The 17330-nt window shown below is 41.1% G+C and overlaps 1 protein-coding gene across 4 annotated transcripts in view; it reads left to right on the forward strand.

Annotated features, from left to right (window-relative positions):
* The window catches only part of map7d1a (MAP7 domain containing 1a), a 47295-nt gene extending 32524 nt beyond the window's left edge, over positions 1-14771 (forward strand). For all 4 annotated transcript variants that reach the window (XM_042489644.1, XM_042489646.1, XM_042489645.1 and 1 more), the window contains 12 exons: positions 435-557; positions 667-812; positions 1224-1354; positions 3183-3421; positions 5361-5643; positions 6414-6594; positions 8177-8281; positions 9809-9859; positions 9949-10009; positions 11141-11216; positions 11566-11801; positions 13789-14771. In XM_042489644.1, the coding sequence (XP_042345578.1) occupies positions 435-557; positions 667-812; positions 1224-1354; positions 3183-3421; positions 5361-5643; positions 6414-6594; positions 8177-8281; positions 9809-9859; positions 9949-10009; positions 11141-11216; positions 11566-11801; positions 13789-13799 (1643 nt within the window). In that variant the 3' untranslated portion in view covers positions 13800-14771. The remainder of the gene's footprint in view (positions 1-434; positions 558-666; positions 813-1223; positions 1355-3182; positions 3422-5360; positions 5644-6413; positions 6595-8176; positions 8282-9808; positions 9860-9948; positions 10010-11140; positions 11217-11565; positions 11802-13788) is intronic.
* The last annotated feature ends 2559 nt before the right edge of the window (positions 14772-17330 follow it).

Raw genomic sequence — 17330 nt, forward strand, 5'->3', positions numbered from 1 at the left:
GGCTGTGGTTATAAATAACTGACTCACTGTCTAGACAAGCATTTCAAATAACTCTCTCTCTCTTGGGTGGTTCCACTACAGCCCAAGGTTATAGTAGACACATTTACTGAGCTCATTTTCTGTCTCCCGTAATCTCTTTGGGTGGCGCTGAGGTGTCTTTAGTGGGGTTTTGTATATTTGACCGGGTCTTTATGGCTTGTAGACATGTTGCAACATGTGCCATAACCTGAATAACTGTATTTTTTTTTTTTTTAATTTCAACTCTTTTTTATCACTGTGTCTGCAAATATTAATTCCATGGTCCTTCAGATGTGATCACAGTTGGGGTGTGATATATACTTGCAGCAAAGCTCTGGTTCAACTGAGGACATTAATTTAAGACATATTTTTGTAGATGATAAAAAAAAACAACATACTGTTTTTCCTACCTGCAGCACGTAGCCTTGCTCTGAGTCCATGGGAGAGCAGCATAGTCGACCGGCTGATGACGCCAACGTTGTCCTTCCTCGCTAGGAGCCGAAGTGCTGCCAGCGTCCTCACCAATGGCAAAGATGGTCGTAAGTTAAAAAAAGGACATTACTTTAGTATGTTTTACAACAATTACAGTAAATAATTCTACTGTGTGAATGTTGGCAGGCTTTAATCTTCTGTGACATTTGTCTGCAGACTCTCCTCTCTGTCCCCGTTCGGCCTCAGCCAGTCCCCTCACCTTGTGTGCCCACCAGCCCCACCACCGCTGTTCCGACCGCTGGAGAGTGACATCCAGCACACCCGACATTACCCAGCGCCAACACAGACGGAGCTCCACACCTGTAAGTCTGACTTAACAGCTTTCTACCTTGTGTTTGTCTTTTCTGACAGTCAAGTATAGTCCTGGTCTCCAGAAAGACTTAAAACAAGTGAACTGTTTTTAAAAGTAGGAGTGTAGCTAAACAGCCATGAAATTTATAACAGCTGATTCTGTTTCTGCGAGTGAGTTTACCATTCATCTCGACCTGAGTGAAAATTTAATGTTGGTTTTGTTGGATTGTTGTTGAGAAAGGGTTGCCAAGAGAGCAAAACATGGCCCCCGATCAGACTCCTTTTCCTGCATGTTGTTTATAATAACTTATAGCATATGTTAAGTAATTTTCTGCTTTTACATTAACTGAACATTAGTTTTGAAAGACACATGAAAAGATTAAAATTTGTCAACCTTTTCTGTGTTCCTTTCATCATTTCAGATGGATAAAAACAAGAAAGAAAAGAAGGACAAGGAGCGGGAGAATGAGAAGGAGAAAAGTGCCCTCACCAAAGTGAAGGTGCTTAAGAAGAGACAGTCTCTACCGAGCATGAGACACAGACCCGAACCAAGGTAAAACATACATCTTAATGCTACCTTTCTATTACCTACACAAAGCAGCAGGATCATGTGAAAACTATTGGCTCAAATTTCATGGAACTAGGATATTGTTCACTACCACTGCTGATGTTGGGAGTAGAGTGATAGAGCCATTTTCTGTTAAATTTAATATTGTCATGGGTTGCTAAATCTGCCAAAAATTTTCCTTTGATTCATGAAGTGACACCTAAGCAATGTGATAACTCAGATGATGATCAGCTGTGATAGAGGGGGGTGGACTGAGTCTTTTGTCTTTAAAAAAAACAAGTGTGTAGAACAGGGCATTGGCCCAGTCTTTGACCTCACATTAGACAGATTAAGTTTTTCTTTTTTAATTTTCTCCCAAAGTGACATTTAATTAGCTAAATCAAGGCAATGGAATGAGCAACTGCAGTGTTTAATTTGGACAGTTTTTTTTAATGTGTGAGTCAAGAAGCAGAGCCCTATCAGGATTAAAAGACTTTCAAAGAACGAGCCATAACAGAAAGTGACTGACTCGTTGTTGCCATCCAAAGGGAAAAAGGTGAGCTGCAGTCATTGTCCCCTCACCTGATTTAACATTGCTCCCAATTTCCCATTCTATTATATACCATGAAGACACATGGAGGTTTTTATATGTTTAGGCCTGCAGTTAATCATTTTTTTATAAGCAATTAATTGATTTGTTTATTATCTTCTTCAGTGCAGCAGTTAGAGTACAAAGTGTCAAAAATATAATTAAAAGCTGGAGCCCAACACCAAAGACAGTTTATTTTACAATAATTAAAAGACAATTTTTGACACGTGATTTGCTGCTCTTCTCCATTTCGTTTAATTGAATATCTTTGAAGTTTGGACTCTTTGATGTACAAAGCTAAGTTGACGAATGCCATCTCGGTTTTCCATATTTCTGGAATATTAAATACAGTGCACGTCAATCAATTGAGAAAACTAAAAGGCATGATTTTAAAAAAAAATCATCAGCCCTCAATAATGGAAGCTTAGGTTGAATGTGAACAATTGAAACTAAACTTTATGAAAGCTCCAACTGAAAAGCACACCAGAATCACCATTTAAGGTATATCATTTAAAGCAACCATCTCCACTTCAAAAAATATATAAATACTTTATACACGGCATACTAAGAACCAAGTGAATAATCTGACATATAATGAGCTGCTGTTTTCATATTTATAGACATGATCACCAAACCCATATTGTAAACAAGGTTAACCTTACATCCCCTTGACTTGGTCGACAGCTGGGTCAGCCAGAGCGACCATGTTTACGTCTGCATTGGTAATGACTGCATATTTCATGCACTGTTTGAGCCTAGGCATTGAGTAAAAGATCCCAGGACAAGTGGTCATTTCCTCTTGTATCCCCAGGCCATTGAAATAAATGACATCCATGACAGAAGGGATGGAATAGGAGAAAAAAGTTCCTTTGACTCAACAAAAAAGGCAACAAAGAGCTTGGCAGAGCTGTCAGGGCCATCAGTGCCAGAGGCAAGGAGGAAAAAAGCATCTTCTTCAGCATAATGGATGTTTCCCCTTCAAGTGTTGCTTTGCCTGAGTACAGAAGGGAAGCTGACCAGTAATGCACTTTAAGGGTGATGATGCAATATTTGAGTGCTTTGTCTGCTGTGAACTTGTTTGTTGAAGTCAGGTTTCTTCAGGACATGTGTCTGGGTTGAAACAAACATAACAGCTCAGGTCTAAGACAATAACGCTTCCCACTTTGCATAAATGCATGAGAGAATCATTTTTGATAAATTTCCCATCAGTCTTAAATTTTACCCCTGTATTTTCCTTTCTTCCAGTCCCAGTCCTTTATCGAGACAACGGCCATCATCGCCAGCTACGCCAAAGGGCAGAACTGCCTCTCCGAGCCCTGCTGCCTCCCCCAAGCCTCCATCAACACGTGGAAGCCCATCGACTCCTAAGGGTCGGCCCAAAAGAGCCAGGACCCCTGCCAGGATAGACCATCGCACCTCCTCCCCCATCCCCCTCGAAAGAGTGAAGGAGCCTCGCAGGCCCGCAACTCCCGAACAGAGAAAGAGTGAGTAGAACAAATTATGGTTATAATGGCATTTACTTCAAACTGCACTGGACTGAAATGCTAAACAAGCATCAGTCAAGACTTGCTATTAAACTCTGGTACTATACAAAGTTTAGCTCCTGTATGATAGTTCAGTGCACAAAAAAGGAATTTGTGATGGTTCAGGTACTTTGTGAGGTGAAACCATTAAAATTAAGTTAATTTTGTTTTTAATTTCTTCCATGCACAGTAGCATCAGTTATTGTCAGCCTATTCCCTAGCAGTAATAATGTTATTCATACTTTTTTTTCTAGAGCTTTAGTGTGAAAATTCATGCTTGATCTTGGGACTCTTAATTCAATGAAAAATTCATCCACTTTCTAGATTTTTACATAGCTTCCAACCAGCTTTTATACTCTATCAGTAAATTAAGACCACATCCACACTAATAACATTTTTGTTTAAAACCCATAACTGTTGCTACATTTACGCGTAGTATCCATACGGCACTTTGGCATCCTAAAATGGAGACCTTTTAAGAGGCTGCTGACGATATTTTAGTTTGAACTCCAGGCTTTAGTCTGGACAGGTGAAAAGTGGCACTTTTGAAAATGATGGCACAGACACTCATGTTTGCTTCCCAGTTAGGTCTAATCATTCACAATGTGTCAAGCCAAAACAGTATAGATAGACCTACATACTTCTGTGATTTCATCCTTTCTGTGTGGGTACTCCTTGTCCAGTGCCATGACTTCCTTCCGCTAATGGATAATGCTTATAGTAGTGCTCTGATAGGTCGCTGTGTTTGCTTTGTAAAGACTCTCAATCTATTTTCTGCCATCTTGAACGCTTTATACTCTTGTCACTTTCAGTATCAGGTCTACCTGGTTGTCAGTCCAGGCAAAGAAAACTTAAATCATACTTTTTGCTATCCCTGATTCCATAGTATTTTATGTAACTAAGCAACAAACTGCTGAGCACACTATCTGCTTCCTGTTAATACTGACATGCACATGCTCAGAGACAGTAATGGTCATGTGATATAAGGTTTCAGGCATGTTATTTTGGAGGAAGGTTGTTTTTTAAACAGTGCTAAAATGGCCATTGTGCAAAGGGGACATTTTCAAACAACTGCATATTAGTAATAAGTTTGGTCAGTTGACATCACTTGAACCAAGTATGGATCTTCAGTCGACCACCTGAAATAATGTAATTGAAGTTTCTTGATAAGGTCATGTGATGACCAATGAGAAAACTGATCAAGATGATAAAAAAGCAGTGGTTGGTGAGTTATATTTTTTTCTTTGTAGAGCAGCATACCGCAGAATAATCTGTATTTTTTGCAATTTGTCATCTCCACAGTGATCAACTGTTCTTTTTGCACAGTCTAATGATACAGTATATCTGGATTTGAGGTAGCTTTCCCCCATTGCTGAGTCATATTGAATTTTATTTTCTGTAATATACCCAAATAGTTCTTCCATGTCTGGCTTGGCCTCTTCTGTGACTGGCCAGAAGAATGTATCTAATGGAAAGACTGAACAAGCCTCTGGAAACTCTGTATTTCTTTCAAGGAGCAGTAGGCAAAGATTACCATCAGGCTTAATTAGCCATGAAAACAAAGGGAATGTACTGAGCGAGCCACACACAGCAGTAAGAGGCTGCACTAATCAGCCTTAATGATGTAATTACCAAGTTCTTAGGCTGAAGCTTTGACTGTTTACATTTTCCAGTTGCTGGGGACATAATGTTTCACAGTGCATGTGAGGAGAAAGAGCTGCAGTTGAGTTATTAATAACGGATAATGGTAGATGATCAATAGGCATCCCTGTGATAAAGCACTACTTAAAAAGTCGTTACTTGTGGGGAAGCATAAATGATCACGTCGGTTTTTGTTGAGTTACACAGCACAATATCTGTGTTATTGTCTCCTCTGTAATAGTAGTTTTCCCCTTTTTAGGTTCCCCTGTGGTTCCTGCCCTCGTAGTAGCCTCAGCCTCCGCCTCACCGGATGCATCAAACACGCCAATTAGAACCACTACTGCCTCCCCCTCACCTGAGCCAGTCCACTCAGCTCCTTCTGTCCCTGCAGCATCACCTGCACCCTCTCCATCAGCCAAGCCGATGGCAGGCACCAATGACCCCGAAGAGGCCGCTCGCATCCTGGCAGAGAAACGCAGACAAGCCAGAGAGCAGAGAGAGAGGGAGGAGCAGGAGCGACGTGAACAGGAGGAGAAGGAGAGGTCAGAGAGTTTTTTAATATGCCTTAAAACACAACCAGAGACAGTCTGTGCAGTGTTGATATTGCCTAGTCCAACATCTGTCAAGTTCTTTTGCTGTGGAACAGAAAAGAGGAATTTTAAACACGTCTGTGTCCACACTGAATGACAGTAATTCCCAAGCTGTGTTCCCACTCATGAGTTTTGGTCTTTTAGGTGTCCGTTACTTTATTTTTCCCAGTCAGCCATCTCAAGAGGCCTTAAAGGGTACTACAGGAACCATTATTAAAATGCATAGTTGCAATGACACCAGTATCATTTAATTTTTTTCCTTCAAAACTGATGTTTATTTGTGTAGAATATGCTGCTGCGGCTTTAATCTTGTAAAACAGACCTCACTGAGGACATCAGCAAAACTAAACAAGAAGGCTCCATGCAATTTCAAAGCACATGCATGTCTGAAAAAGACCTCACTCAACACTGGCCATGATGTGTGGAGGCATTTGAATTGGATAGCCTGTCGGCTGGTTCTAACCACAGCAAGTCACTATTTACAGCTTGGGAATTGATGTGATCTCGTGTTGGCACTCATACTTCCAATTGTTTCCATCCCCTTAAATAGTTTTGGTTTCCTGTTGCTTGTGCTTCGATGTCAATCAGCAGAGAAAGTGTAAACTAAAAAAGGAAATGTCTTGTCAATAGAATAATATACATTTTAAATAGTTTACTGCATTCAAAGTGTTTGGCACATGATTTTGTGGAAAGTACTTATCCTTATAACCAAACTCTTTTAGGATCCTGAGAGAGGAGCGAAAAGCGAGGGAGGCAGAGGAGAGCCGTCTACGGGAGGAGGAGGCCCGTGCCATGGCAGAAGAGCAGCGGAAGAGGGACGAAGCACAGCGCCTGCAGGAGGAAAAGGAGGCTGAGGAGAGAGCCAAAGCAGAGCAGGAGGAGAACATACGCATGCAAAAACAGGTATACTAACTGTTAGCGCCAAGCAAGCAGGGAAAGGAATAATTCCATCTCCAAATTATCGTTTTTATATCAGTTATTTCCTCTGTCTTATGTTGAATTTGTGAGGAAGTTAACTTTTTTTTGCATGCTTCCATTGTGAAGGAAGACTCCAAAAGCACAAAATTCTTGATGAATCAAAGTCAGAGGGGATCACATTTAACAACAGCAAAACTATATCAAAATAGCAGTTTACAAACTCACACAACTTGTGCAGTATAATCAAAGTCTCATTTAACCAGTCGTATACTTATTACTTCCCAAACACATGGATTTTCGGTAAAACCTTACTATTAAAATACTTCTGCATAAACAGTGCAGGCACACTAACTGCCTGTTCTTTAGACAGTTTATGCGGACATGTTTTAAATGGTAACGGTAACGCGATAATGCATGCATTTGGGAAATATTTAGCATATGACTGGATAAATGAAACTTGGATAATACAACGCAAGTTGTGTTAGAGTTTTTAAACTGATGTGAAACTTGTATAGTTCAGCTGACTTCATTTCATCAAAAAATTTCTCTGTTTATTCGTTCACTGTGGAGAAAGTTTCCTTACTGAAAGTAACACGGTGAGTAACTGATGTACTGAGGATCATTTAGGGGTGAAGGACTCCTTTAATGAGTTGCAGTGCAGAGGTCTGGTTATTCAGATTAGGGTGAAAGGAACTTGCACAGCAGTGAGGACTATTAAGCACCACTGTGACAGTTCTTACTGCCTTTGGAATAAAGGTCAAGACACACATGGATGTACTTTTCACATCATTCCCAGGCACTTTGCCTTTTACACCACAAACTTTAAGACATCCCTGTCTTTGGCAAACAAGTTTGTGGTGTTTTTTTCAAAGGCACTTGTTTACTGTCTCGGCTCAGCTGCTCACCTCACACTGACCTTTGTTGATAACAGGCTGGACCAAAAGCACAGTTCAGTTTTTCCACATCAGTGGAATGTTTCTGTTCTTAATATGCAAATATTAACCTAAACTGATGACCAGGTAGCTACAATGAATGTGCCCTTTTGACTTCTCAGTTTGTCAAATAACTGTAACGGGCAATACTGACTCTTCCTGTGTTTGTGGAGTAGCTAAGGGGAAGCAGAGGGGAATTATGCTTAATTAGTAGAAACATTTCCACTGAAAAAGGAAATATGGATCTAAATTACAGAATTAGTTTATCCGGTAGACCTGTAACATGATTAGTAACATGTCTTATCTCTATAAGTGGTATTAGGTACTTGCGCTTTGCCACCCCCTTGTGGTGTATTACTAATAGTGGCTTTTGTGGTTAAACATGATCCAATGTAATTATGCAAAGGCTTAAGTATTGTATTTCAGTTTGAATGGTCTTCATGAGGCTGTAAATGTTGAAAATAGATCTTTTTGGCTCATAGGTACAGGAAAATATCCCTTTTGTGGTTGTAAACAATCATTGCAACGAGCAACCACACCCTTGTTACGTAAAAGGCATGTTATTTTGGCTGAGTTTTTTCTCCCCCTTCTGCCGGCATTAAGATTGTGGTCGGATTCTCGCCTGTGTATTTCAGAAAGAAGAGGCTGAGGCTAAAGCCCGGGAGGAGGCGGAGAAGCAGCGTCTGGAGAGGGAGAAACACTTCCAGAAGGAGGAGCAGGAGAGGCTGGAGAGGAAAAGGGTAGGGCAATACATCTGTCCTCCCATTATTCTGTCAGCCAAGTTTTTAAGTCACCCATTTCAAAACGGAAAAGCACAATTTTAAAATAATAAAAGTAGACATTTAATCCTTAGTCCTTTTCCAAAAATCCCTACCTAGATTTAAATCATTAAAAACCCTATAAAATGATTGATTGATTGATTAAAAGTTCCAGCTCTGCCATCAACTCCACACAACTCAGAGTAACACAAAATGAATACTGTGATCAATTTCCAATAAGCTCTCTTCCCCCAGTGGAGGGATCATATTCTTGGGTACATTCACTCTGTGGTCTGCGTTTGACATGACAAAAGCAGGCTTGAAAGTTGAGTCCCTAAAACCAAGATGGATGATGTTTTTGGCTTATCATGGATCGGTTGTCTGCATGCCATGATTTAATAGGGCTTAGACTGTGTGTCGAGCATGAAGCTAAATATAAACTTTAATAATGGAGACCTTGCTGTGCCAGTTATGTGTGGGTTTATGCACGTATACTATTGTGTGTTTGTTCTGTGGCCATGACTATCTACTCAAGTATGCCACCCACATATCCAGTAGCCTTTCTTTTCCTCTCCTCATCTTCTCTCCATGTGAGGAAGGCTCTTATCGAGGCTTGCCAGGTCTGGCTCCGCCAACCCAAGCTTGGCTTCGTGCTGGAATTAGCCCACAAGAACAGCATGTCCTCTGCCCCAGAGACTTGCTATTCACAATGTACAACACACTGTTACTGACTGACTTCACCAAAACTGACTGTAGTAGCCTGAACAAAGAGAAGTTTGTGTTCAGCATGCACAGGTGGTTTTAAGTACCCAGCTTATTAGACAAAGAAGAATCTTTAGTCCTGAGGCAGAGGTTTTGCAGCCAGGCTAGATGCCAAAGACATAAGTGTGTTTTGTCCATGAATAATCTTAGATCTTAAAAATGCTCCACTTTTATGAGTGGCAGCTGCAGTTATGGTCTCTCTGTCCCAGGCTAGCTGTGTCCTCAGATGAAGGTCGCATCTTGCATCAAACCTTTGCCTTCTGTGCATACATATTACACAGAGAAGATTCTATTTTAGCACAGTATAGACTTTTCCAATGTCCTCCATCCTCCTTTTTACTGTTCAACCATCCTACACTGTTATTCCAGCTGCATACACACGTGCTGCTTCATCATTATTGACACAGCCCTCCACCTGGAGACATAAGAGCCTCAGTTTGACTCGGAGCATTCACTTCAAGCATAATGGCATGCAAAACACAGGGAAACCTCTTTAAGCAATGAACAGCGAAATATGCAACCTCTGTTTTAGCAAAACAGTCTTTCAGGGTGTGTGGGCTAGGCCTAGTCCACTAAACCCAACCCAGTTTTTAACAACCTGGCTGAAATCTCTAATCTCTTTCAAAACACATCTACCCTGATCCATTGCACAAAATGCATAGAAAATCTAAAAACAAACACTAAATATGTTCTGTTTTTGTTTCTATGTGGCACTATCCTCGGTCTTATTCGACTTTTTTTTCTCAGCGTCTGGATGAGATCATGAAGAGGACACGCAAGACAGATGGTGGCGACAAGGTATATATGCTGTTCAGTTAAAACCAACAAACAAACAACATTGACTTTCCAGTAAAAATGACAATGACTACTATCTCCCATTTGTACAGAAAGAGATAAAGTCTTCCCCTACCATAAACAGCAATGACAAAGAGGCAGAAAGCAGCAAAGGTAAGCAGGACATTTCTCTTAAACAGTCTGCCTTTTACAAAACAGCTGCAAGTAATAGAGGACATTCATTAACCACAACAAGCCTTTAATCTGCAGGAATCGTTCAGGGGTAACTGTCCTCACTGAACTCCTGTTAATGTGTTATCTGTGAAGGGATTTAGAACAAAGTAGATGATTTGTGGCCAGAATCCATTTAGAAGGCGATTTCTAATTAGCAAATCCACATCAACAGTAGAGTTCAGACAGTGTCTGACTCACACCATTGTAGATGAACTCATTCTATTTATCCCACCTTTGGCCTGATACTTAATGACTCATAATTGCACTATATCTCCTCTGCTACATCTTCCACATGTTAGAATAAACAAATTCACAGGTATCTGTAGTACTTTTGTTTTCATTTCCCATGTGAATCATTCTCACATCGGATAATTTTGTATAAAAGGGTTATTTGATTATATCTGCCTCATATCCTGCACAGCTGCAATTTGAGTTCCTCTTCTCTGTACAATAGGACCCATGTGTGCTTGCTTGCAGTCCAAGCCGTGGGAAGAGTGGGCAACAGCAATAGCCCACAGCAGTTATAAGACACTTTTGACAAAAGCAATAATATAAGGACCCATGTGATGTTATAGAGGCCTTACCCATATCCTTTAAAGTTGTAAAAACAACTTCTAATTGTTTTTAACACATTAAGAAGCATATAACATGCGCACACTCCACGTCACATAGTATATGAGTAAGATGAAGGGGATCAATGTGGTCTGGGAGATTTGCTGTTTGTAGCAAAGTTCCCCAACTTCCCCAATGCAGGAAGACATTAGCCAGCATCTGATGTGGTCAGAGGCCTGGCAAGCGTGCTTCCATTCTAGTCTGGGGTGTGGAAATCTGTCTCAACCACAGCCATGTCCTCAGCATAGCTGAATAAGGGGTTACACAGGAAGGATGCCCCCAGGAAAATTTGGCATCCATTTCCTGCCTTTTGAAGTTAGCCTGATACAGTTTTATGATTATCATTAATGGTGTTTGTCGTCCTGTGGTTGATCATGCATGGCAGAGACCGAGGCTGAATGTGCGTGATCGTGTTGGTGTGTGTAATTCACACTGCATAAATGGCTTTGTTTACTCTAGCATCTGCTGAATATCAGCCAAAGACAGAGGTGCCCAATATCAAGACAGAAAATGGACAGACCATCGTCAAAGAAAGGTAAAACTATTGCTCCTTTGTTTTTTTTGAAAGTTTCTTTGTGTTCCTGTTGATGCAAGACCACCATGAACAGTATAAAAACTTGGGGCCAAAAAAATTATCAGTTAAGTCTGCAGGACGTTTGTATTGTTAGAAACTTCAATGGAAAACACAAGGAGCCACACGATTCAGGCCAACAGTAAACAATTGTAATACTGGGAGAGATTCGGTTTCTTGAAATGTTTACTCTTTGTATTTGAATACCCTTCTTGGGGTAGATTTTTAAAAGACTCCTGTAATTGGACGGTGGTGGAATGACTCACTCATCATAACTAAAGCCATGTTCCTCCTCGTCTTTCCTCTTTAACAGCCCTTCAGTCCAAGTAGTCAATGGGGTCCAGCCTACGAGACATGAGAACGGCCTGTCTACTAAAGGAGACACTGCCCACTTTGGAGATATCATTCATCTCGTGAATCATGGAAACACTACTAATGGAGCACGGGATAAGTCTGAGACCAGCATGGCCACCGAGCCAATACTTACGTTTGACAGCGAGGAGCCATTCATGAAAAAGGCAGGCCCAATGAAGCCTCAGCATGTTGCAGGTACAGGGCTGCAAATGGGAGACACCACAATACAAACCAAACATGACGACAAAGTCTTTAGACTTAAAGTAATCTAAAATTAACAATAAAAATGTGAAAGGAAGAAGACGAAAGGAAGAATAAAGCTAAGAAAAATAATCTTACCAACTCAAGTCTGAAGTGTTTAGGTAGTGAGTTCCACAAAAGATGGTCACATGTCTGTACTTAAAATATGAAGCTATGACTAGCAGGTGATTAGTCTAGCTTAGCATAAAGACAGGAAGCAGGGAGAAACAGCTAGACCACCAACACTTGTAAAGCTCACTAACCAGCACTGTAAAATGTTTGTTTTTTTTTCCATATAGAAACAGATGCGTAAAAAAAGGTAATTTGGGGGGTTACAAGGAGGTATATGCTACAGGAACTATTTCTTGGCCTCTGTTAACTGTTAGTTAGCAGTTAATGGGTGTCAGGCTACAGAAAACAACATTACTAGAACTGACAACCCTTGTGTAAAGAGCAATGCAAATACAATGCAAATACAATGCAAATACAGCCAATTCCTGTGAATGAGGAAAGGGCCTAACTTGGTCCAGGGTTTGAGAAAACATAAAGCTTATTGATCCAAAAAAGGAGAAAATTCACAAAAACGTGTTAAAAAAAGTATAATCAAAAACCCAACTACAGGTGCTATCCTAAATATTATGTGCCAAAAAGCCACATTTTGAATTAAAGGATTTGTATGCTTTGTTTTCTGGTCTGTCCCTAATAAAAAGTAGCAGCAGGCGGAGCCATGGTTCACTTGATACAAGTTTGTATGCTTATTTGCACTGAGCTGGTTTTACACTTGGCCAAGTTCACATTACCCAAAAAAGACTGCAGCACAGACAGCACTATAGTTAGTTTTGTTGTTCTTGGCATGAGGCGACCACGAACTTAAACTTGTACTTCATCTAATGTGCAGATCATCTCCCCGTGGAGAGTGAGTACCCCCTGAGGAGAGGATGGTGTGGCATGGAGACTCCATTTACACCCGCAAAGGGGTGGAGATGAGATATGGAAGAAATAGTGTAGGAAAGGGTGAGGAGACGTTGGGTATCTTTATACTGATGACAGCTTTTATTCAGCAGCTCCACTGACTTGGGCCTGCACCCAGTGAGGAATTCCTAGAATAGCCGAGGCGATGAAGAGACCCTATCCACAAGTGCTTCACTGCTAGGGGTTAGAAACAGGACCCCGAAGCAATTAAACAGCATATCACTCTTCACTCAACCCCCCTTCCCAGCGGCAATGTCAGCAGCACCCTACTCCCTTTTTCACCCTAACCTTCTTACTTGAGCTTAACCTTCACCTGTTGGCCTGAAGAAAACCAGCTGTCATAAACACTGCGAAAACCAAACAGAAAACCTTCACTAGTGTCTGAGGTCTTTCCTGAAATCACATTTCAGTGAAAAAAAATGTCTTTGTTTTACTGCAACTGGCTTTAACTTGGTCATACAACAAGTGAACATTCTCTCTTCTCATTTTCACTCTTGTTAATGTGGACACTTAAGACACCATTGGCCTGGCGGGATATTTATGAGGGCTGCGATGAGGGTTTATTGATATATGAGACTGATTGAGTGTAATTTCATAGGTCGTCGATTTATTTCGTGGCGTACTTCCAGAGTTTAGTTGAATGTTTGTACTTGTTAAGAGTGAAGCCCATCTCTGCCTCACATGTGCTGTTGTCAGTCAGCTAATTCAGTGTTAGATCAGCTGCAAACTTGTTTCATATTTGACTATAAAATGACTTTCTCTGGAGGCCTTCCATCACTCCGTTGTAAACAAGACAGTAAATGTTACCGGGGTCATGCGTTCTGTAACATGTTCAACATCCTTTTCCACTTAGTATTGTTACCCGGTCAGAGGTTTATGGACTATGTCATTACTCATATCAAAGAGGTTTACTCTGTTTTGTCTGTATGGCTGCTGACCCTTAACCCTTTGCTCTCTGCCTTCGACATAGAGGTCCTGTGACACGTCCCAGTGTTGAAGTGCTCGTCGCCTAAGGCCACTGACCTTTCCCAGCCCTGCCAACACTCGCATGGGGAACCCTGTGACCTGTGCCAACCTCTCTCTAAGCGCCTCAAAGCAAACATACTTCTCTCAGAAGATGAATTGGGCCACAGGAGATGACGACCAATCATCAGGACACAAAAACAGGATGAAAGGTGTTGCTGCATACCACACAAGGTGCATCAGAGTTAACATTCGTAAAAGATCTTTGTGGCACCGATTTCATGCACCTTAATTCTCGACAGTATCATCCTTTGTACATTACAATACAGCTGAGTAATTATTACAATAAGCTGAAATGTTTGTTTTCTCTGTTCTTTAGTTATTTAACTGAAAGAGAAATATAAAAGACTGGGTACATTTTTGTGAATAATGTAAATTAACTGCGTGTGACGGACAAAGGAGGGACGGGTCTGTGAATTTAAGTCGCATGAAAGGGAGTCATTTTATGCTACTCTGCTGTGAGTAGACCCTCTAGGTTAAACACAGGTATTATACATCCTGGTCTGTAAAAAGCCACCTGTAACAGTTTTTGTAAAGTTAAATTGAGAAATCTGGAAAGAGATTTGAAATGTAAGTTCACAAGCAACAGCTTCTTACTGTGCGTAAACATATCGTCCATTCAAACCTCAGCTATGATTGAATGTACGCAGAACTGGATGTAAAAATAAGAGTGCAACCTTCACAATTACGCAACCAGAAGTAATTTAAGGTCAAATCCATGTATGAGGGATTTACTCCATAATTAAACAGTAAAAGCTGTTTTTTTCTCTCATGTGCAAGCATGGCTAAATTTTCTCTCCTTTGCATTGAGATTCCATGGACTCATATGTATTTGAAATGCTGGTGCGTGTATATGCTCTAATTATTTTGATGTGCGTTACAAGGTCATTGGGAGCATCTTAAGTCTTATTAAAGACAAGTTGTCCAGTCTGCGGTCTCTAGGTTGAATTTGTCTTGAATAACAGTGCATGTGATAAATCAGGGAGACAAAATGATACAGATGTTCCGAATTCACTGTTGAATCTCAGTGTTAAGAGTTCTCAGGTTCATTTATCTAAAACAGGCAGAGGAATTCATCATCATTTGTTATTAATTTGACCGTGTGGAAATGTTTTGCTCTATAGTTTGACCTGCTTACTCCTGAGGCTCAATAATATTGTGAGGTTTGAGGGGAAATACCTCCTCCCACTGAAAATCGTGGACTGCAAACTAATGCTAACCACAGGAAAACACATTTAGAGATGGTACCAGAGGGCCTTACAGTTGATGTACAAGGCATGTGAGCTGGCTCAGCTGTCCATTTCAGTTTGGGTCTCTCTTTACAAAATCCCTACAGGGGGTGCATGCCACTCTATCTGCTGCCCCCTTTCACTGTACTGGGGGCCAGCAGGGGACCTGGCACACTGTTTCAAGCTGACTACTTCTTTATAAACACAATTTATGTCATGACACACTGATCATCGTGTAGAAGTTACGTGGTACAAATGACTTATAGCTGCTTGTGAAATGTAGAGCGCAGTAGGAAGGGTTTGTTAACTTGAACCTGTGATGCACAGACGATTTCCTCTTGACTCCCACTGGGCTACATAAGATTTGATCACCATGCAGTGGAAAGCTCTGAGCAATGCATGCAAACTCCAGTTTAACTAACTACCTTTCAGAGGGAAATGCATTAATCAAAATGAAACAGAAACCCCAAAGGAGGAAAACAGGGAAAAGGCTAAGATTTATCAGTAAGGAGACCCAGCATTCATGTGAAGAAAATTAAAGTAAGTGAGACCTGTACTTTCAAAGCTATTAACATGATGTAACGTGACAGTTTTTTTTTTGGAAACTGTTATTTTTACAATACTATACCTACAAATTATCCCTAAATCAGCCAAATGCTTGCAATAGCGTTTGCAAATTTACCAAACTTATTTTCCAGTTTTGGCTGCATCACTGCTTTGAATGCTTTTTTTCTGTAACTTCAAATAATGAGGCATTATTATAAGATTTGCAAAGACATCCCCTCATACAGCTCACAGCTTGAATTTGCAACAGCCAGTTGGCTTCCAGAGCTTGCTTGAGAAAGATGTGAACCCCTGCTGACACTAAGTGCAAGTTTCGACAACATGATCTCAGTACTTAGCTACCACAGTTTTCCACATGCTGTTAAAAGCTGTATCCATCAACCCCACCAGAGGGTGCAGCACCGTAGAATGGAGGTGACAGACAATATATCACATTTCCCTGGATTCATGCCGAGTCTTAAATTTGATACAACATGGAAAATGCTCACATGCAAAAATCAACAAAAAAACTGCAGATATATTTAAAATTATCTCTTTTTTGGTATTGGTGTGGTTGGTGTGCTGGTCAATCCCTGGTAATGTGTAGTGCTTCTCAGAGGGGACCTGAGGATTAGTGGGCACTATTTTTAGGGAGGTGTCAGCGAGGCAGTGCACAGTTACAGGCTGAGTAGTGCCAAGTCTCTGAAGAAATTCACATAGATGCAGACTTTAAAAAAGTATTTGTCAATGGGTAAAGGTGATCCAAAAGCCACTAAAGATAAATGAATGAATCTGCTCTCTGTCAGTCAGACTACCTCGTAGTGCTCCCCTCGCCTTTGTTCATGCCACTTTGATTGATTTATTATCTCCCTGCAGAATGCGCGTGTGCTCATGGGTCCATTGGAGGTGTCACAATCCATGACTATTCTTACTCTGCTCCTCACTGGTTGAGGATGAATAACTTCTTGTTAAGGGTCATATAAAAAAAAAAAAAGAACACCACATGCTGTCATGTGTGAGGACTTTATGGGCCTGTTGTCAAACCTCTGTGTTTATGTATTTAATGTAATAAGCATGCAGCCAGCCTGCTTATGGACACAAGCTCACTGTTGTTTCAGACATAAATCTCTACACTTGAGGACTGAGAGGAATCTTGCAAATGTTTCAGAATGGCAAGTGCGCCTGCTCTGCCTTCATTTTAAGATAGATGGGTCAGGGCTCGGTCACACCTAGGAGTCCCACTCCAGATAAGACTACCACTGCTAGTTATGAATACACCACAACCATCAAAAGCCCACTGCCCCAACCTCTGTTTAGTGTTTATGCTCACGCCCCCTCCCTGTCTCACATTGACCTGTCTTTATCTGCTCAGCAACAGGCTCTCTTCACACAGCTGCTCTCAGATGGCAGTGCATTAATGACAGGCCGCAGAACGGCCGGCACTCACAGCAAGGCTGTTTCTTGATCCCCCTTGGAGCTTTCAGAGCAGAGCAACCTCTCAGTTATTTTGAAGGGAGATGGCACGATTTAAAAGCGCCCCCCATCAGACGGGGCCTCGGTACCACAGAATTCCCCTCAGTTTGCACACACAGCCCAAGGCCTCAAATCCTATCAGGGTGGTCGCTAGGGACAGGGAGCAACTGATTATACACAGGCAGCTGTTGGATCACTGTCAAACCAGTCGGCAATGGGCATTCTTTGATGAAGTACTTTCTGA

The sequence above is a fragment of the Plectropomus leopardus genome, chromosome 7, assembly GCF_008729295.1.
Source record: "Plectropomus leopardus isolate mb chromosome 7, YSFRI_Pleo_2.0, whole genome shotgun sequence".
NCBI classification, from domain to species: Eukaryota; Metazoa; Chordata; class Actinopteri; order Perciformes; family Serranidae; genus Plectropomus; species Plectropomus leopardus.